A 21,442-nucleotide genomic window follows, 5' to 3' on the forward strand; every position below is an offset into this window, starting at 1 on the left:
TGGGGGGGTGGGACATGGTGAGACACAATACCACCACCCCAGAAAAGCCCTCCAAAGTAATCAGAGGCAAGCTTGTAGCATCTTTAAAGAGGCAGAGACAGTTAACTTTTGCGAAGAACCAAACTGGCATATCTTAAAAAGCTTGGGATGTAATATAGCAAAATGATATAACAAACCACAAGCAGCACTTTTGTTCTGATCCACCGTGTATCTCCATTCTCTTTGGCTTTCCTTGTAGCATGTTATTGTCTGTCTCTCTTGCCTCTCTCTCTCCCCCCCACCACCGCAGGGATAAGCCTCTTCATAGCCAAGTGAGTAAAGTGATCTTTTCACAGTCAGAGGGGACCCAATAGGAGAGATGGAAGAGCAGGACCCGGAAGTACCTGGACCTGGCAAGAGAGCAAGAAAAGGCCCCCATCCCATCCAAACTGGGAGTGATGTTGATTTCTGGGAGAGAACAGTGCCAGAGATCAGAGATCAGGAGCCCCTGAATTCAGAAGTACTTCATCAACGCTTCCGACAGTTCAGCTACTATGAGGCTGATGGGCCCCGGGAGGTTTGTAGCCAGCTCCATGGGCTTTGCAACCTCTGGCTGAAGCCGGAAAGACACACCAAGAAGCAGATCCTGGACCTGGTGATCCTGGAGCAGTTCCTGTCCATCCTGCCCCAGGAAATGCAGCATTGGATCAGAGGATGCGGGCCAGAGACCAGTTCCCAAGCGGTGGCCCTGGCCGAAGGTTTCCTCCTGAGTCAGGCAGAGGAGAAGAGGCAGGCAGAACAGGTGAGAGCTTTTTTTTACAGCTATGTCCAATTCAAGCAATGATATCTGACCTTACCTAAAGCTTCCCTGCCTGATATTTGTTTGAGTGTTAATCATCCAGATGGGAGATTTAACAAGCTGCTTCAGCAGCCACTTCTTCTAGGGAATTTCTCATCCATTCCAGGGAATTTCTTCAACCTATTAGGGTTGAAGGAAAACCCTACCAGCTCTGCCGATTGCAAGGTGCAGAGTCTGGGAGTGGGGCAGGATCCATTCCTTGGTTTCTTCCATTCCTTCTCTGACCCATCTCCCTTGCTTCTGCTTCAGAGGTGGGGTCCATCCATGAAGACGGAAGCGAAGTTCTCTGAAACCAAAAGAGCTCCGTCGGAGGAAGGGCAGTGGGCCTGGGCCCAGGAGCATGCCCAAGATGACCTCTCACACGGTAAGGACTCGTGCGTGGATAGGATTGGGGCACCCTGTGAGTTTCACGGATGGAGAGATCTGGACAGGGGGGGAAACGAAATACTTCTTCATGCAACTTGTGGCACTCAGTCTTCTATTCTGATAGCAAAGTAGGCCAAATCTTTGGATACTTAAATCCTGTGACTGGAGCTGTGAAGGGGCATAATCTGAAATGGCCCCAGGTTTGCAGAAAAACTTCAACTTTATTTGTTTGTTTGTTTTGTTTATTCGGGAGTTCAAAAACCCCAAGAGGATTAAAAGGATCACCTGCAGTTGTAAACAGCGGATTTCACTTGGTGGCTGTTGCTAGGCAACCACCACCTTCCAAGGCTTTGTTCTGTCAGCAAAAGCAAGGGGGAGGAGTGGGGCCCTTTCCATGCCTATTTTGATGTTTGAGGGAGGACTCTTTGGGGCCAGGCCTAGGTAGGGTTGCCTGCTCCAATGTGGGAAATTCCTTGAGATTTTGACGTTGAGGCTGTGGAGGGCAAGGTTTGGGGAGGGGAGACGCCTCAGCTGAACATAATGACAGAGTCCACCCTCCAAAGCATACATTTTCTCGAGGGTGACAGATCTCTGTCGTCTGGAGTTCAGTTGTAATTACAGGGGATCACCAGATTGCACCTGGAGATTGGCAACCCTAGTCCTGGAAGCAACTTCTGGGTGACTTGAATAACCCAACTTGCATGACTCAACTAGACCTGGCTGCTTGCTACTGCTCAACGTCAGCCACCCAGTGATATGATGGTTAGAAATTCAGAGTGGGGTCTGAGGGACACAGGTTCGAATCCCCATCTTCCTGTGGAAGCTCACTGGGTGTTTTTGGACCAGTAATATACTTTCAGTCTAACCTACATCACAGGGTTGTTCTGAGGATAAAAAGGAGAATAATGTAAGCTGCTTTGTTCCCTGCTGTGGAGAAAGGGAGGGTAAAATGAAGTAAATAAATAATAAATACAGCCAAAGATGAGAGGTAAAGGTAGGGTGGTGAATGGCTGAAAAGGGGAAATGAGGTAGGGAAAGGGGAGAGGATATGGGGGTTGCCAGCGGGAGGGAAAGAGGGGGTAGTGTGGGGAGGATACATGAGAAGGGAGGTGCCATCCCACACGTCCTTGAGGGTTCCCTACCTTGTAAATGGGCCTACCCAGTGGCCACACAACTGGGGCACAGTTTTCCAAGGTAGAGGTTGCTGGGGGCGGGGGAACTGGAAAGCTTAACATAGAGGAGCAGATAAAGGTAGGTTGGCTGTGAAGGCAATAGGGTTACCAATTCCAAGTCAGGAACTTTGTGGAGATTTGGGAGCTGGAGTCAGGGAAGGGTGGGGTTTGAGGAGGGGAGAGACCTCAGAAGTGTATAATGCCATATGTTCCACCCTCCAAAGCAGCAATTTCCTCCAGGAAAATTAGGATTGCTAACCTCTGAGTAGGCAAACAAAAAATCAAGATACCCTTATGCCACACTAAGTCTAAGTATAACAAATATGGTGTATAATATAATGTCACAGTTATAATAGTTACACTCCAATTATACATTCACATATATATTCCTATCTACATACCAACTAAATAAACTATAGTAGCTCTATAATGCATAAACTTAACAGGAGATAATGGAGCAGAAAGACAAAAACGGGAAACGGAGAAATAAATCTGAAAAGTTCCTAATGAGGATATGAATCCTTTCTTCCTTCTTTTTGTGTAGGAGACTTTAAGAAGATAACATACATTCCAACTGGAGGTGTTGGTGAGTATATGTACAGCCTTGGTGGTCGAATAATACTTTCCTCGTTTTTCTTAACAAGAAAACTTCAAGTCAAAAGGAGACAACCTGGCAGCCTCATCAAGTCATTTCACATCGCTCCCCCAGAGCTAGGCTTTTTCAACCCTCAAAAATTGCAATCTCATTCTTTGTGCATTTTCTGGGTAGTGTCATATCACTATCTTGCTCATCCTCCTGAAGCAGCTAGCTTGTATTTTGTTAAACCTCTGAGAGGGAGCCGAAGATTACCCAGGATTACAACTGATCTCCTGATAACAGAGATCAATTCCCCTGGAGAAAATAGCTGCCCTGGAGGATGGACTTCATGGCATTATACCCTGCTGATATTGCTTCCTTCCCCAAACCTTGCCCTACCAATGCTTCACCCCCAAATCTTCAAGAATTTCCCAACTTGGAGCAGCCAACCCTAAGGGAGAACTGATCTCTGTAATTGGGAGATCCATTGTGATTGCAGGAGATCTCCAGGCCCCACCTGGAAGCTGCCAATCCAAAAGGAGGGAAGGAAGCAGGAAAAGGCTATGGGGGCTTTCAGGAAATGGAAAGAGGAAATGGTGGGGGAGGGAGAAATGAGGTGCCTCCCACAAGTCTTTGCAGGTTCCCAGTTATGTTCACTAATTGTGATGCCTGTAAAAGGGGAGTAGACAAATTCACGGAGGAAATTCCACACATTGATTACAATATTCATATCCCACCTTTTCCCCATTAAGTGAACTCAAGGTGACTCAAAAGAAAAGGTAGACGAATCTTGGCCAAGCGGTTCAATCTTGTGAATAATCCTTTCTTCCACGTTTCTCTCCCTTGCAGGCAGTGAAAAGTCAGTGTTGATCCATTCTCTTTGCGGTGGTATGGAAATAGCTGCTGCACCTCCTATCCAGGTAGGGGGGATGAGTGGGGGACAGCCTTGGTCCCCCCCTCGTTTCTCCGGGGGGCTTTTCTTCTGCAGTTGCTGCTAAGGGGGGAGGCTCTGAACACCACTCCTTTTACACATGCCAAGTTCTCCATCCTACACCCTCCCAGACCACTCCCCGCTTCCATAGTTCCATCTTTGCCAAGCATGATCTCTGACAAGGGAATCTTCTTTTTCTTTCAGTCTCCGGTTTCCTTTGAGGAGGTGGCTGTGTATTTCACCCAGGCAGAGTGGGCCCTGCTGGAGCCGGACCAAAGAGCTCTCTACATGGAAGTCATGCTGGAGAACTACAGGAGCATGGCCTCTCTGGGTAAGAAACTTTCTCAGGAGCCATTGGTGCAAATTGCTGCCATTGGAATTGTTCCATTGGAATAATGCATGAATCAAAATCTTGAACAGCAATAGAAGAAGAAGAGTTGGTTTGTATATGCCAACTTTCTCTACTACTTAAGGAAGAATCAAACCAGCTTACAATTCCTTTCCCCTCCCCACAACAGACACCCTATGAGGTAGGTGGGGCTGAGAGAGCTCTAACAGAGCTGTGACTAGCCCAAGGTCACCCAGCTGGCTTCATGGGTAGGAGTGGGGAAACAAGTCCAGTTCACCAGATTAGCATCTGCCGCTCATGTGGAGGAGTGGGGAAATCAAACCCGGTTCTCCAGATCAGAGTCCCCCACCCCAAATCACTGCTCTTAACCACTACACCACATTGTTTTGAGGCCTGCCCTGCTACTTGCTCCCTTTTGGAGGCCTCAAGGTGGTGGGGTGAGAGCAAAAGTTATATTCAGCAGGGCTGGGCAGAGCAACCCAAGCAACCTGGTTTGCCTGGGGAAACTGAGGCCAGTGTTGTGGCCATCAGCCAAACCAGAGAGGGTGTCCTGGCCTGAGGCCAATGCAGGACTGAGAAGCCCTCAGACAGACTCTCAGTTTCCAACCATTACAACATATTTGTCCTCCATTCTTCCATAATTTTTTTCCTCCTCCCAAGATTTATTTCCTTCCCAGTATAAGAACGATCACTTTCTCTCCCTCTCCCTCTCCCTCTCCCTCTCCCTCTCCCTCTCCCTCTCCCTCTCCCTCTCCCTCTCCCTCTCCCTCTCCCTCTCCCTCTCCCTCTCCCTCTCCCTCTCCCTCTCCAAAGCTCCTTCCAGGGCTGAGCTCAGCTGTGGCTCTCAAGAAGCTTCTGTATCCTTAAATACTGGATATTCCAGAGAAAGGGGGGTTACTTAACAGCCAAGCTGGAAGAAGCCAAAGGCCCTTTCCTACAGCCGTCACTTAGATCCGTTTGGGCCTTCCCTGCCCTCCCCACAACTGCCCTCTTCCAAAAACTATGGGGGTCCCCTTTGAACTGTGGGGTTCATTCGATGAACTCTTGGCTTCTTCCTTGCAGCAAAGGCTGAAAGCCAGCTTTTCATAGCCTTCATCAAAACTAGAAGGAAACTGCAGTTGCAGGATTGGATATCTTGGTCACATCTTGCAGAGAACCACCATGGTGTAGTGGTTAAGAGCAGCAAACTCTAATCTGGAGAAAGAGGTTTGATTCCCCAGTCCTCCACATGTAGCCTGCTGTGTGACCTGGGGCCAGTCACAGTTCTCTCTGAGCTCTCACAGCCCCATCTAAATCTCAATGTGCCTGTTTTGGGAAGGGGAAAGGAATGTGATGTGTAAGCCACTTTGAGTCTCTTAAGGGTAGAAAAATACAGGGTATGAAAATCTTCTCTTTTATGTAATCATCAATAGCAGAGAATCAAGAGCAAGTGAAATGTGAATGGTGGGGGAATAATTCTTTGCCACTTCCCCCTTTAAAGTACATTTGGGGAGGGGAGGTATATATTAATGTACCCTTCAATGTAGAGCAAGAAAAAACTGCTGAAATTTTTTGTATGTGGATGAACCTCATGGGAAGACCAGACTTCCTTGCATGGCTGCTAATGGGATCTCTCTTTTTATTCCAGCAGGTGGTGATCAGTGGAATGAGATTGATGAGGAACTGCATCAGGTATTGCCAGATAAAGTCAAGAATGAAGATTTGAAAGGAAACATCAGGAGTCAAGGCTGGCCTAAGAGGCAGAAAGGAAATCACATGGTCGAAAAGAGAGATAAACCCATTCCTGGCCAAGGGTGGGATTTTCTTGAACTAATCCACATAGCAGAGGAAGCATATAAATGCTTGGAGTGTGGAATGAACTTTTCAGATCAAACCCGATATGAGATCCATTTGCAAATGCACAGTGGTAAAAAGACCCTTCAATGCTTGGAGTGTGGAAAGAGCTTCCTTTGCAGAGCAGACCTCCTTAGGCATCAAAGAACACATGCAGGAGAGAAACTTTACAGCTCCTCAAACTGTAAAAAAAGGCTCTCACAGAAATCAGATTTTGTTCAACACAAATGGATTCATTCAGGAGAGAAGCCATTAATCTGCTTAGAGAGTGGAAGAAAGGGTAATGTACATATTTTGAAGCACACTATAATAAAGGCATGTAAGTGCTTTTGGTGTGGAAAGTACTTCAGATACAGATCACAGCTCCATGTGCACCAAAGAACCCACACAGGGGAGAAACCTTTTCAGTGCTCAGAGTGTGGAAAGACATTCAGTCAGAGTAGCACTCTTCAACAGCATCAAAGAACCCACACGGGGGAGAGACCATTTGAATGTTCAGACTGTGGAAAGAGATTCAGTCAGAGTAAAAATCTTAAAAGGCATAAAGTACAACACACAGGGGAGAAACCTTTTGAATGCTCAGAGTGTGGAAAGAGATTCATTTGCAATAGCCATCTTCAACAGCATCAAAGAAACCACACAGGGGAAAACCCTTTTGAATGCTCAGTGTGTGGAAAGAGATTCAGTCACAGGTGCTATCTTCAAACACATCAAATAAAACACACAGGGGAGAGACCTTTTGAATGTTCAGAGTGTGGAAAGCGATTCATTCGGAATGGTCATCTTCAAAGACATCAAAGAATCCACACAGGGGAAAAACCTTTTGAATGCTCAGAGTGTGGAAAGAGATTCAGTCACAGTAGCAGTCTTCAAAAGCATCAAAGAACCCACACAGGGGAGAAACCTTTTCAATGCTCAGAGTGTGAAAAGAGGTTCATTCAGAGTAGCAGTCTTCAAAAGCATCTAAGGACCCACACGGGAGAGAGACCATTTGAATGCTCAGAGTGTGGAAAGAGATTCAGTGTGAGTGAAAATCTTAAAAGGCATAAAGTACAACACACAGGGGAGAAACCTTTTGAATGCTTACACTGTGGAAAGAGATTTAGTCACAGTAGCAGTCTTAAAAGGCATCAAAGAACCCACATGCGGGAGACCTTTTGAATGTTCAGAGTGTGGGGTGAGAGCAGAACTCTTCAGCAGCACTGAAGATCCCATATGCTGGAGAAACAATTTAAATCGCAAGAGTGTGGAAAGAGATTCAGTTGCAGTAGCAGTTTTCAGAGGCATCAAAGAACCCACACGGAGGAGAAAGCTTTTGTATGCTCATGGTGTGGAAAGAGTTAGTCATGGTAGCACTCTTCAAAGGCATCAGAGAAACCACACAGGAGATAAACCTTTTCAATGCTCAAGAGTGTGGACAGAGATTCAGTCAGATGGGCAATGTTCAAAGGCATCAAAGGACCCACACAAAGATGAATGCTCAGTATAAGGGCCTTGTCCACTTTTCAGTTGAGACACTCCAATTTGATCCCTATTCTCCTCTTGTTGATTTGTGCAATGGGGAGATCTTTGGAATAAATTTGAGAGAACACATTGCATTATGGAGGCAGGAGGCAGGAGGTCTCTAGGGCTTTTACGTACACACACCCCAGCTCCAAGTCATGTGTACAACCTTATCTCTACTTCAAAGAGTATTTCATCAAAGGAAAATAAAACCATTTCCAGTTAATGGGCTATCACCTCTGAACCATTAAAGCAGCCCAGCATCCAATCGACTCAGGTACACCCTGTGCTTTGAAAACTACACCACCTTGGAATATCAAGTGTCATTTCCTACTCTTCCTTCTGAATTTTGAAGGCAATTACTTCAAACTGCCCAGTCAATTTCAAACTTTATTTCTTGAATGACTCATGATCATGGTGAAGACCAGTCCCATGCCAAACTATGGGATTTTTCCTCATAAAAGGGGGAAGGCCAGGTCCGTGTAAAGGGTGTGCCAGATTTCCCCCATTACCTGGTGAGATGGACAGGAGGCTGTCCTACCCCTGAAGGGAAAATCAGCCACTCAGTTGAGCCCATAGGAGTGCTGCTCCAGCATTCAGTCTCCTTCAAGAAGGGGGATGAGATGTTGGAGGGGACACAGGAGAAGAGGGACTTGAGTTCTGCTTCAGGGAGAGAGCAGAGAGAGCTCAGGAAAAAGAGCAGACAGAGGGAAGGGAACTGCTGCTTGGTAGTGTGGCAGAGTAGTTTAGCTCTATCTCTGGGACAAAAGAGAGTACCCCATTTCTTAGGCCTGTCTCTGGGGATAAGCAGACCTTGTACCATTTAGTCTGACTCTTGGGTAAGGGCAGGTATCTCTTCAGTAGGGAAAAAAGGCTTATCCCTGGATGGTCCTGCAGCTGCTTTGCGGGACCCCACCCCCACTCTCTCTCATTGGACTTCTGCTACACGAACTCTCTTCTTGGATCAGGTAATATTGGCCTATCTCCTCCTTATCCTTGCCTCTTCCCCCCATTCCTTTCCCCCATTCTTAGTTGTTTGTGCATGTGCTAGGACTTAAGGAATCAGCTCTCAGGTCCTTGGTGTACAACTTTGCTCCCTTTTTCCTCTTTTGTATCCAATAAAATTACAATTATAATTACTTTCTCTTTCTATATATTTTTATTTTGGAGTAATAGCCAGATCTAGTTAGAGTACTAATTTGGAGTACTAGTTAGGGGACAGGCCATGGCTCAGTGGTAGAGCATCTGCTTGGCATGCAGAAAGTCCCAGTTTCAATCCCAAGCATCTCCAGTTAAAGAGACTAGGCAGATAGGTGATGTGAAAGACCTACCTGAGACCCTGGAGAGCCACTGCCAGTCTGAGTAGACAATACTGACTTTGATGGACCAAGGGTCAGATTCAGTGTAAGGCAGCTTCATGTGTCCATGTATCTACCCTGGTATACCCATACTACAAGATCCCTTTTGGAACCCTTTTAAAGCTGATTTCCCCTACTCTGCTTCCAGTTTGGAGTAAACCTTGAGATTCAGTCACAGAGGCAGTCATGAGTGGCATCTAAGAACTCACACATAGAAATAACTTTTTTAATACTGAAAGTGTGGAAAGGAATTTGGTTCGGGTAGCAGCCTTCAGTGGCATCTAAGAACCCACACGGGAGAAATCTTTTGAATGCCTAGAGTGTGGAAAAGATTCAGTCAGTGTGGCAGACTCCAAGAGGGTGCCACAGGGGGTGCCTGTGGAATTTGTGTAAGGTGGGAAGCTGATAATGACTAGTAAAGTCCGCCACTCTTAACCACAACACCATGCTTGTGGTAAAAAGAATTGCTCACTTCCCGAGAAATCATGCTTACTACAATAACATCTGTTTTGAAGGTTTAGACAGTTAATCCTTGCAGGACCATGAATGACTACGAATGCTCTTAAGAGGTTAGGAACCAAACTGGTTCTTTCTTGTGAACACTTCATCTAGTTAGAGAGACTGCACAGCATATACCAAGGTCGTCCTGACCACAGGGTGAAGGTAACAAAGATGATGTATTGGGTTCATTTGGCACTTGGTAGGTTTAGTAATGAGAAAGGAAGATGGAGACCTTTGCAAGTGGAGCAAACCTTAAGACTATTTTTGAGATTTACTGAGAATGGTGGAACAGACAACTATGTTCATTCTTTTTTTCTTTTTAAAAAGCAAAGGTATTTACCAGGCGTTGATCAGCCGAGAATTCTTACCAGGATAGAATTTTTTAAATACTGTTTGCAGAATATCTGTATTTGTTTTTTCCTGATGCTAAAATGGCAGGTTTCTGTGCTCTGTCTTTTGTGTGTGTGTGTGTGTGTGAGTGAAAAGCCTGAATGAATGAAACACATCTGCACAAGATTCTCAATAATCTTCTGCTGTTTATAAGCTAGGGTGTGCGAGAGTTTTGGCCTGAGTTTCTGCTGGTGTTTTAAGCACAGGGAGAGACCCAGCCACCTGTCTTATTCGGCTGCTTGGGTTAGGAGCTCTCAAACTGTCCAAACATTTTTCTCGAGAATTGGGCTGGGAACCGATTCTGGGGTTCACTAGGCTGAGGCTGTGGATAGATTGTTAAACAGGCCGAGGGCTGGATGAGAAATTTGGGGGAAGGTCATAATTTGCCCAGACCTGTGGAAAGGCAGGAACAAAACTAAATCCCTCTAAAGTTCGATCTGTGGTTGCCTTCATAGGCTTGAAACTTTCTCTGCCTCTAAAGCACTGGTTCCCAACCAGGGGTCCATGGACCCCCAGGGGTCCGCGAGAACTAAATTAAGGTCCACGAAACAAAGTTATAAAGCCATAATAAATTAATATTTTCAATTAAAAGTTCTCTATTATAAAATATATATATTCAAATATTATTCTAAGTTTAATGTTTAACTAACAGTTATGATTAAAGTTTATTTTCAAATTCTCGGAATTTTTATTTTGAACCTTGGGGTCCCTGCACCGAACAAAAAAGTCCTAGTGGTCCCTGGTCAAAAAAAGGTTGGGAACCACTGCTCTAAAGGAACTACAGTCCTCTATGAGGCCTATCAGCTGACAAGCATCAAAAGTCTAATTATGTATCAATAACAGATAATATAATGTAAAAGTGTAATTATTCATTAACATTTCATAGAGGTCAAAAATTATTCTATAGTTTAAGAGAGCTGATGATTATATATGTATATGTTGATTATATTCATATATATATAATGAAAATATGTATGGGGGGCATCATTTTGTACTCCCCCCCTAAAAATATAGTTTTTGCCAGGTTGAGCTTTCCCATGGTGGCTGCATCAGCATTTCAGTCATACCCTTAGAAAATAAGCAAAGAAAACCTGTGGGCCAGGAAGAAGTGGATCCCCCAGACCATGGAAGCTGGACTCCCTCCAATACACAAGGGGGGGAGGGGAGAGAAACCACTTTTCTCCCCAAAATCAAACCACAATCGAGATAAAACTGTCCTCTTGGGAAGATCACAATGGGTAGACGTGTTAGTCTGTCACTAACAGTAGAAAAAAGAGCAAGAGTCCGGTAGAAGACTAACAAAATTTCACGCAGGGTATGAGTTTTCTGAAACTTGTGAGCCGTGGCCCACGAAAGCTCATACCCTGCGTGAAATTTTGTTAGTCTTTAAGGTGCTACTGGTCTCTCTGGGGGTTACCGCACTTTGTATTCCCAGCGATGTATTAAGAGTTTGAAAATGTTATAAAAAACACCGCTTTAAAAGGGTTTTTGGATACCACGGCTTATAAATGGTTGGAAGACGTGCGAACAGTATTTTTTCTAACGTTTTCAAACTCTTTAATACATCGGTGGGAATACATAGAAAGTGCGCACAGTATTTTTTCTAACGTTTTCAAACTCTTAATAGATCGCTGGGAATACGAGTGCGGTAACCCCCTCTCTTTTCTACTCTTGGGAAGAAGCAGCGCAGCCGATGCCATGGAAATGCTCTACATGGCTCAAGCCCACTGGTTCCCAACCGGGGGTCCACGGACCCCCAGGGGTCCGCGAGAACTAAATTAAGGTCCGCGAAACAAAGTTGTAAACCCATAATAAATCAATATTTTCAATTTAAAGTTCTCTATTATAAAAATATATTCAAATAATATTCTAAGTTTAATGCTTAACTAACAGTTATGATTAAAGTTTATTTTCGAATTCTCGGAATTTTTATTTTGAACCTTGGGGTCCCTGCACCGAACAAAAAAGTCCTAGTGGTCCCTGGTCAAAAAAAGGTTGGGAACCACTGCTCAAGCCAGTGAGCCCGGCCAGAAGCTTCTCCGCACCCTCCCCACGATTCTTAGGGATCAGAAGATGGCATTTCCTCGGCAGATCTGCAGGGATGACTTTGCACCCAGTGACTCCCTGTTAGCTGACTTCCTCTCTCCCCTACTGAACCTCAGCATCCCTCCTTAGAGTCTGGGAGGCAATAAGGAGGTTCAGCTGGGGTGGAGAAGGTGGTCGGATCCTGCCTTCCCTTTGCACTTTGCACTTTGCAGGGAGTGAGTCTCACCGGGTCCACTGATGCTGCCTGGGGCGGGGCGGGGCGAGGAGAGGGGGGGCGGTGGGGGTTCTTTTTTTTGCCCAGGGCAGAGAGTCAGTGTGAGGGTTAAAGTCACCATTCCTAGAGAGGCATCGGGCAAGGAGGCCCGCGTGGCTCGCAGCTGTCACTTCCTGGTCCCGCGTCCTGGGAGGTCGGCGGATGCCGTCGGGCGAAGGGGAGGCGGTGCAGCTTCGGCGCGTATTAAAAAACAAACAGATTAAGTGATAAATAAGAAAATTTCCTTTGCAAAATACTTTTTTCTTTTTTGCAAAATACTTTTTTTTTTGCAAAATACTTTTTTTTTGCAAAATACTTTCTTTTCTTTTGCAAAATACTTTCTTTTCTTTTTTTTGCAAAATACTTTTTCTTTTGCAAAATACTTTTTTTGCAAAATACTTTCTTTTCTTTTGCAAAACACTTTCTTTTCTTTTTTTGCAAAATACTTTTTTTTTGCAAAATACTTTCTTTTTGCAAAATACTTTTTTTTGCAAAATACTTTTTTTTGCAAAATACTTTTTTTTCTTTTGCAAAATACTTTCTTTTCTTTTTTTTGCAAAATACTTTTTTTGGGGGGAGTGGAATAGTCGCGGGGGTGGGGTGGGGGGCTGCTTTTGGGGTATTGCAAAGACTTCTGCAGAATTCACCATCCCAACCCCACAGTTCTGCAGAAATATTTCCTTGGCATCATTAGCGGCGTCCACTTTGCAAAGCGTTTTTTTTCCGTTTGAGCCCTCTGGAAGCTCCTGGAGGGCAGAGCCCCAGCTCTTCCCGGAATCTGGCTTCTGCCCCTTCGGCTGCCTGTTTCTGTGCGTTCGGCTGCTGTCCTGCAGACTCTGGCACATCGATTGTCTTTTGGTATGTGGCTCTGATCCTTTCCATCAGCCTGGCTTTGTTGTGGTGCAGGCGTGTTTTTTTACAGCTGTTCTGGAAGAGCAAACTTTGATTTTTTTTTTTGTGTGTGGGGGGGTCCCCTCTCCACTCTGCTGTGGCTGACTGAAGACGCAATTCTGCCTTTTTATACCTGCCAGCAAATCTTCTTTTCTGGGTGATTTCGTACAGTTGGGTGGCCTTTGCTAATGCAAGATCTTTCCGTTACTAGAAATCTGCCTCTCCGTTTGCAGTCTGGGACAATCCAGTCCCTTCCTGATGAGTCACCAGTTTTTCCAAAGTCAGCCTTGGGTTCCTCAAATAAGCCACAACCTCTGAAAAATCTCTGCCTTGCTTTGCTTCCTTGTAGGACAAAAATATTGATTTATTGATTGAGATAATTTTTATGTTGTCCCTCCAGAGAGCCTGCCTGAGGTGGCTTTAAAAGCAAAATATAGTAAACACCTAAATAATAGTTATTAATTAAAATCCAGCATACCTCCACTGCCAGAGCATACTAACACAAATCCTAGTGCAGTTTAAATTAATAAAAATTTCCAGACCAGAAGCACTCTAAAGATCAACTCCTTAATTAAAAGGTGCCCTTCAAAAGCCTCGTTTTTACTCGGCAAACAGTGCTCTGCAAACTTGTTAGCACTTTTAGATTTCTCATCTGCACAGCTTGTGAAAAGATATGAATCCCCTTAGAGCAGTGGTTCCCAACCTTTTTTTGACCAGGGACCACTAGGACTTTTTTGTTCGGTGCAGGGACCCCAAGGTTCAAAATAAAAATTCTGAGAATTTGAAAATAAACTTTAATCATAACTGTTAGTTAAACATTAAAGTTAGAATAATATTTGAATATATATATTTTATAATAGAGAACTTTTAATTGAAAATATTAATTTATTATGGGTTTATAACTTTGTTTTGCGGACCTTAATTTAGTCCTCACGGACCCCTGGGGGTCCACGGACCCCTGGTTGGGAACCAGTGCCTTAGAGGGTTGGAGCCCTTCAGAGTTCAAAATCAGGTCTTCCTTCCTCTTCTCTGGCTTTTCCACTGGTATCCATTGTCCAGCCCAGCTGCTGTTTGGAACTTCTGCAGTTCTCTGCAGCAGGATTGGGGCCATCCAGTACCCCTTGGATTCTAGGCAGCACCCTTCTGCTTCTTATTCCCTGTTTCCAGCTTCCTAACCGCTGTGTACAATGGCAACCTACTCCTATGCAGGGTTCTCTGGTTGGAGAATGCTACAGGAATCTCTCCTGTATACTTTACATGGATGACCTTTTCAGAGAGCCTTTCTGCTTGATCTCTGCTTGATCCCCTGTGGGGACCCAAAGTGGCTTACCACATCCTCCCCTTAAGTTTATCCTCACAGCAACCTTGTAAGATATGTCAGCCTAAAAGTGGGTGACTGGCCCAAGGTCACCCAGCAACTTCCGTGGCAGGGTGGGGATTCAAACCTACGTCTCTCAGACCTAATCTGACATTCTCACCACTGCACTACTTGCTCCCTCCTGCTACTTATCCACTCATTTTGTGTTTGTCTATTGTAGCAAAATAAAACAAAAGTCCAGGAGACTAAAAGCCTTGATTCTAGTATGAGCTTCCATGAATCAGAGCTCACTTCTTCAAATGCAGATGTCACATATATGTGTGTATGTGTATACACACAAACACACACACAACACCTCAACCCAAAAGTCATTCTTGGCTTTGCGGGAGGTCTGTTGCCTTTCTAGAATCTGGCAGAGAAGGTGATCTGCTAGTCCAGGTGGAGGCTCTTTGGAGCGGATGAGGAGAGAGCTGGACTCAGCTGTCCCTGAAACAAGAAAAGGCCTTGATACCACCGAAGCTAGGAGGAGAAGAAAGTTGTGGTAAGGAGCCATGCAGAAGAGCCAGGGAGATAACAATGTCCTTTCTCTTGATGTCCAGCAATTTAGGCAGTTCTGCTACCAGGAGGCCGAGGAACCCCGAGAGGTTTGCAGCTGACTCCACCATTTTTGCAGTCAGTGGCTGAAGCCAGAAAGGCACGGGAAGAAGGGGATGCCGGACCTGGTGGTCCTGGAAGAAGTCCTGGCCATCTGGCCCCTGGAGGCGCAGATCTGGGTCATGGAATGCGGGCCAGAGACCAGTTATCAGGCGGTGGCCCTGCCAGAAGGCTTCCTCCTGAGCCAGGAAGAGGAAGAGAATCAGGACCAGCAGGTGAGAAGTTTTCATCTTAATAGTGTATGTGTGTGGTGGGGAGGCACAGGATGTGATCAAGAATACCCTCAAAATCAATATGGATTGCCACAACTTTCTGCAACCCTCTCTAGCCTGTTTCCTTTTTCTTTTCTCATCAGCCTCCCCTTTCTGGGATTCCTACTTCTGTTTCAGGTGCAGAAAAGGATCACAGGGGATTGTTACCACGGAGCAACATTTCCAGGTAAGATCGAAAGGGATGTAGTTCCCACAGGATGTTCTCCGTGAGCGTAGAGGGGGCTTCTCTGATTCCCCTGTATTGAACGATGCTCCGCTCCAGTATAGAACGATCCTGTGTACAAGGAACTGGCAGTCCTGTATAGAACGATGCTCCGCTCCAGATTCCCAGTTTAGAAATTATCTTTGGGGGAGTAAAAACCTGGAATTAATTTAAAATCACTGCAGGACAATTGGACAAATACAGTAAGGACAAAGCTGCCTCCGAACAGATTTTCATGTGAACTTGGGCATCCCCCAGGTTTCCAGAAAAATCTGAAATAATTAAAAAAAATACATTGGGAGTTATAAATTGCTGTCCAAATAAAAGATTGTTTGCTGCACAAACGTAAACAACGCATCTACCTTCTGCGTGGCAGTTGGGGGCTGCAAAGGAGCCTGGGAGCTGTGGCAGGTCCCACAAGGAAGTGGAAGGGTTGGGATCCCCCTCCACCCATCTCATGGCTCCACATTTGTAAATAATTATTGTATGTTAATTAATAATAGAAATAATATTTTCATTTATTCTCTGCCATTAACTGGAACTCAAGACAGAATATAATCATCGTGAAAGGACAATTTAGTCAATCAGTAGGCAGATTAGGCGGTATTACAACATTGGGCCATCAGTGGATTACAAGATATGGTAGCCACATTTGAATTTAACAACAGAGATTCCTAGTAAGACAAAACTGGGAAAGGGAAAAGATTGTAGAACGGGGGAAATCCATAAGAAGGCATTCAAACATAAAACAGATGGTGTGTCCATGGCATTTCCCACTGTGTAGCCTTGCTGGCGTGTCAAGAGGGCAACTACTGGTACTTCACTGCTAGCAAGGCTGCCTTTTTGCATATGTGCTGGTGTTGCCCACCCGCAAAGAGATTTTGGGATATGGGAGATATGGTTCGGTCAGTCACTTTAGAACTGCCAGTTCCTTGTATTTCAAAGTTCTTTATTCTTAGCCTGCCGTTTTGTATCTGATAACTGTACCAAGATTGCATTCAGCAAAAGTGTGGAAGCAAAACAGTATCTGGAATAAGGATGCAAGGGCATGGGGGATAGTTCTGATCATGAGGCAAGACAAGGAGAACCTTATTCCCCTCCCTCTCAAGGAACTGAAATGCAAAATACGTGGAAATGCCTTCCATTCACCTTCTTATCCTTCCAGGTGATGCCATACAACCTTCGACATCTCTTTGGGGCAGAGAGAAAGCAGATTCCATGCAGCCTGATCGGGTAAGCGTAGAACTCTGGATCATGCAACTGGGTGCCTCTCTTCACCTCCCTAAAAGGTAAAGGTCCCCTGTGCAAGCACCGGGTCATTCCTGACCCATGGGGTGATGTCACAGCCTGATGTTTACTAGGCAGACTTTGCTTACGGGGTGGTTTGCCAGTGCCTTCCCCAGTCATCTTCCTTTTACCCCCAGCAAGCTGGGTACTCATTTGACCGACCTCGGAAGGATGGAAGGCTGAGTCAACATTGAGCCGGCTACCTGAAACCAACTTCTGTCGGGATCGAACTCAGGTCATCAGCAGAGCTTGGACTGCAGTACTGCAGCTTACCACTCTGCGCCATGGGAGAATCTCTTCTCTATTGCTTTCTGTCAAGCTGTTAACTGTGCTGCTTGCTGGAAATGGTAATGAAAGTGTCTGATGGAAGTTTGAATCTTGAACATCATCATCTGTTTTGTTTCTCTTTTCAGGGTTTGGTGACTTTTGAGGAGGTGTATGTTCATTTCACTGAGGAGGAGTGGGCCCTGCTGGATCCAGACCAAAGAAGGCTTCACCAGGAAGTCATGGAGGACAATTATCAGAATGTGGCCTCTCTGGGTAAGGGTATTCCTTCATTCACAGATGCTGAAGGCCCAAATGATTCCCACTGAGAAGGACCCCAGCTCTGACCAGGATGACCCAGGCGAGCCCAATCTAGCCCTGGTAGGGCTTTTCCAGTGGATTCTCTCAGTAGCGGAATGTAGAAGGTCCAAATGCAGGCAAGGGAGGGAATCCTTCTTACTTACTGGACCCAGTTAGTATTAGTGTGTAAGCTAAAGTATTGGTTTGTAAACTAAAAGGAACATGCCAGAGGAGGAAGGCCCATTGAGAACTGACTGCCTATTGAGAACTGAGCGAGCTCATTGTTCTTCAGGGGGAACTAAATCTTGAGTGGAGGGGAAAATCCATTGTAAGCAGGGTAGGAGGGAGATTGGCCTCAATAACAGTTTATGGGATGTGAATGAGGCCTCCACTTGTGCCTTTCATAGCAGCCATGGAAACGAGCATTTGAAATAATAACAATAATAATACTTGTATTTGTATATTGCCCATGACATTTGCTTGCCCCGAGGACATTAAAGCCTCTCATGAGACCTCAGGTAGACATGTGGGGCGGAGGGGGCAGAAGGGACGAATTCAGGTCCTTCTGCTGTGTTCATTCTACCTTCACCAGTGCAGGTCTAGGCATGGCTCCAGATTCAGGAAAACAAGGCGGCAGAGCCCTGAAGAACAAACCAAGAAAAACAGGATTTCAGCAGGTGAAGTTTGGCTTTTTGTCCTGATGAGCTTCACTTGCTGAATTCCTGCCTCTGAGGCTTCTCTGGAATTCAGTTGGGCAGGTGCCGTTTTCCCATTCTGGGCTGGAGGGAAAAGGGAAGAAAATGCATGCTGTTTTGAACTCTTTTCATGTTGAGTGGTATAAGAAAATTTCTAACTACAGAAGACAGATTTATAAGCCTTTAAATGTTTTGATTGTTAGTAAGAGTTTTGAGGTTCCATCACCACCTTTTCCCATCCTGGAAGGACTTTTGGGTCTCTTCAAAGGGGAGAGGAACCTTTAAATAGGAGCCCTTCATCAGAGCCGTAGTAGATTGTTATGTCGGATCCTGCTTGCCTTGGGAGGGAGCTAAGGTACTGTGTCCTGGCGGCTCTGTCTAGACTAGGGCTTCCCTTTCCTGTGCTGAAGTTCCCTGCTCCCTTCTTCTCCACTTTGGGCTGCTGTCAGGATCAGCAGACGGATCCTTTTGGATCCAAAGAGTAGCCTCCTCCCTTCCTGTCGCACATTTCATTCAAGAGTTTTTTTAAAATGGCATTTCTTCTTTTTGCCGTTATGAATAGCTGATGTTCAGATAGCCTGTTTTTTTAAATCTGAATATTTCTTAGAGCTGGAATGTCTGGCTCTAACTGGTCTGTTTATTGCCCCCCGAAGAAGAACTTCTGGCTCCCAAACCTGATTCCATATCCATGGTGGAAGAAGCAGGAGATCCACTTGTCCAGGATCCAAAAGACAAAGAAAGATCAGCAGGTACCTGCTTACTTCTGTGGTGGAAGTGGGTAGGACTTCTCCTGGGCTAATTTTCAGCAGCAGGAGAACAGAGGATTTCTCTAAAGGCAACAGCTCGAGAATGGCCAGGAAAGCTTTCTCAAGTGTGAAAAGGAACTTAAATTGGGAAACAAAATGCTGGCTGGTTTGTACCTAAGATTGGTGGGAAATGTTTAGAGTACTTGGTTTCTCCATAGACCTGCTCAACTTGGCTACAAAAATTAAACAAAATGGTATACAATCCTAAATACTGCCTAAATTATAAATTTAAAAAGCCAGGGGCACAAGATCACCATAAAACAGCAACTGAGTTGCCTCAAAAATCTTCCGAGAACACTCTTTCAGTTAGAAGGAGACTATAAAACAGCTAAATTGAGAACCCCACTAAGTTAAAGCCTGGTTGGAAATAAATAAATATCTGAAAAGATAGGAGGGTATGCTCCAGGTGAGCTTCAAGGGGGGGCATTCCCTAGACAAGGGGCCATCACTGGACATGCCCAGTCTCTAGTCTCCACCTGCCTCAGTTCGAGAGGCAGGGCCACAGAACACAGGGCTTGGGAGGCCAAACTTACTGGGTGGGGGGGAAGAGTACAACCAACTTCATAGGTTAGGAGCTCAGATTAGGTCTCCATAGTTCAGGTGTACAGCTGTGCTCCAAACTGAGTGTCCAGTGAATGCAGTCAGTCCTCTCTTCAAATACAGGAAGAGATTTTCCAAAGGTCTCTAGTCCAGCCACCTCTTTCACACAGTCAGCTAGAGTTCCTGGAAGGTTCACAATAATAGGAGCAGATCTAAAGCATCGCTCTTCAGAGAGAGACTGCCTCTAAACATGGAGGTTCCACTGGGCTACCTTGTCTCTGCTGGAACTACCCTCCTTATGCTGCTCAAGATCAATGGATCAAGGAGCTTCTAAGGGATAAAGGAAAGGAACTACCCTCCAAGGAAGCATCAACAGCTGATTAATACAGGGCAGGCTTTGTTCCCCTTCAAATGATTCCTGTTCTGTCATCAAGAGCAGTTAATGACCTTCTTGACTTGATTCCGGTTTTGCTTGGAGGTCTTATCAGGTTTTTCTCTTTATTCCAGCGGCTGATGGTCCCCAGAATAAACCTAATGGAGAACCACAACACCTCCTATTTGACGGAAAACAGCAGAAAAGTATTACTGGAATAGAATGGAAGAGGGGGAATGAATGCTGTGCTTCTCATGTTGCTGAATCCCAAGTATTTGATGCATACTGGATAATCCACACAGGGGGGAAATCTGATAAATGCTTTGAACGTAGAAGGAGCTTTGCTTCGAAGGGAGACCTTTCTGACCATCAACAACTCTACACAGGGAAGACGCATAAATGCCTGGTGTGTGGGAAAAGCTTTGCGTGGAGTTCAAAGCTTATAGTCCATCAACGTACCCACACTGGGGAGAAACCATATACATGTTTAGATTGTGGAAAGAGCTTTGCTCAGAGTGCACATCTTATGAGACATAAGCGTATCCACTCTAGGGAGAAAGCATATAAATGTTTGGAGTGTGAAAAGGGCTTTCCTTCAAGTTCACAGCTTACTTCACATCAACGAGTCCACACAGGAGAGAAACCATATAAATGCTTGGAGTGTGGAAAGGCCTTTTCTTGGAGAACAGAGTTTAGGGCCCATAAACGAAGCCACAAACCATATAAATGCTTGGATTGTGGAAAGAACTTTGCTTGGAGTACATCTATTAGGATCCATCGACGTATCCACACTGGGGAGAAACCATATAAATGCTTAGAGTGTGGAAAGTGCTTTTCTTCGAGTTCACCCCTTATTAAACATCAACGTATCCATACTGGGGAAAAACCATACAAATGCTTGCATTGTGGAAAAAGCTTTGCTTCGAGTTCACCCCTTACTAGCCATCAACGTATTCATACAGGGGAGAAACCATATAAATGCTTAGATTGTGGAAAGACCTTTGCTCGGGGTGACAAGCTAAAAGTCCACCAACGAATCCACATGAAGGGGCATGGGGAAGCCACATAAATGTTTGGCATGTGGAAAGAGATTCACTCAAAAGGCATATCTTAAGATACATCAAAGAATATACAAAGGAGGAATCATATAAACACTAAACCTTGTTTTACATCAGAGAATTCACACAAGAGAGAACTCGTACAAATATTTCCACATTGCAAGATCTTCAGCCTCAAGTCCAACCTTTCCAGGCATCACACTGTCAAATTAGGCCCGTATTATGCATCTGTTGAACTGGTATTGGTTAGGACATGCCCAATTCTCAGCTAAAATATTTGGAATACAGTTCATTATAAAATGTGAGATATTTGTCCTACCCTGTGAAGACATCTAATACAGGGGTGTCAAAGACCTTTAGGGTTAATAGATTATCTTGCTTGGGACTAGGTTCTCAGCCCTGCTCCACTCACCATATTTAATGATAGTTTGACTACTGAATGAGCAGTTCTGCCTTCTGCCAAAAGAGCTCTCTACCTCATACTGCTTCTTGCCACATTAGTTTTAAGATTACTGTATACAAAAGTAGAGCATAATTGAACAGCTGTGAATAAAATTTCGCGACTGAAAAAGTGATAGGTCTACTATTATCTTCTAATAAAAAAGGTAATGTCTCCAGATGATCTATATTTTGGAGCAAAGGAAAAATTAAGTTATTTCTTGCTG

General features: G+C 44.9%; 1 protein-coding gene across 1 annotated transcript; it reads left to right on the plus strand.

Annotated features, from left to right (window-relative positions):
- Window positions 1-358: 358 nt before the first annotated feature.
- Window positions 359-20,788, plus strand: LOC130478323 (zinc finger protein 397-like). The gene is made up of 9 exons (XM_056850504.1): window positions 359-781; window positions 1,088-1,202; window positions 2,921-2,962; window positions 3,803-3,873; window positions 5,047-5,090; window positions 15,000-15,195; window positions 17,306-17,386; window positions 20,327-20,409; window positions 20,491-20,788. Exons 1-9 carry the CDS (start codon window positions 359-361, stop codon window positions 20,786-20,788), a joined length of 1,353 nt encoding a protein of 450 aa, XP_056706482.1.
- The last annotated feature ends 654 nt before the right edge of the window (window positions 20,789-21,442 follow it).

The sequence above is a fragment of the Euleptes europaea genome, chromosome 1 (assembly GCF_029931775.1).
Source record: "Euleptes europaea isolate rEulEur1 chromosome 1, rEulEur1.hap1, whole genome shotgun sequence".
NCBI classification, from domain to species: domain Eukaryota; kingdom Metazoa; phylum Chordata; class Lepidosauria; order Squamata; family Sphaerodactylidae; genus Euleptes; species Euleptes europaea.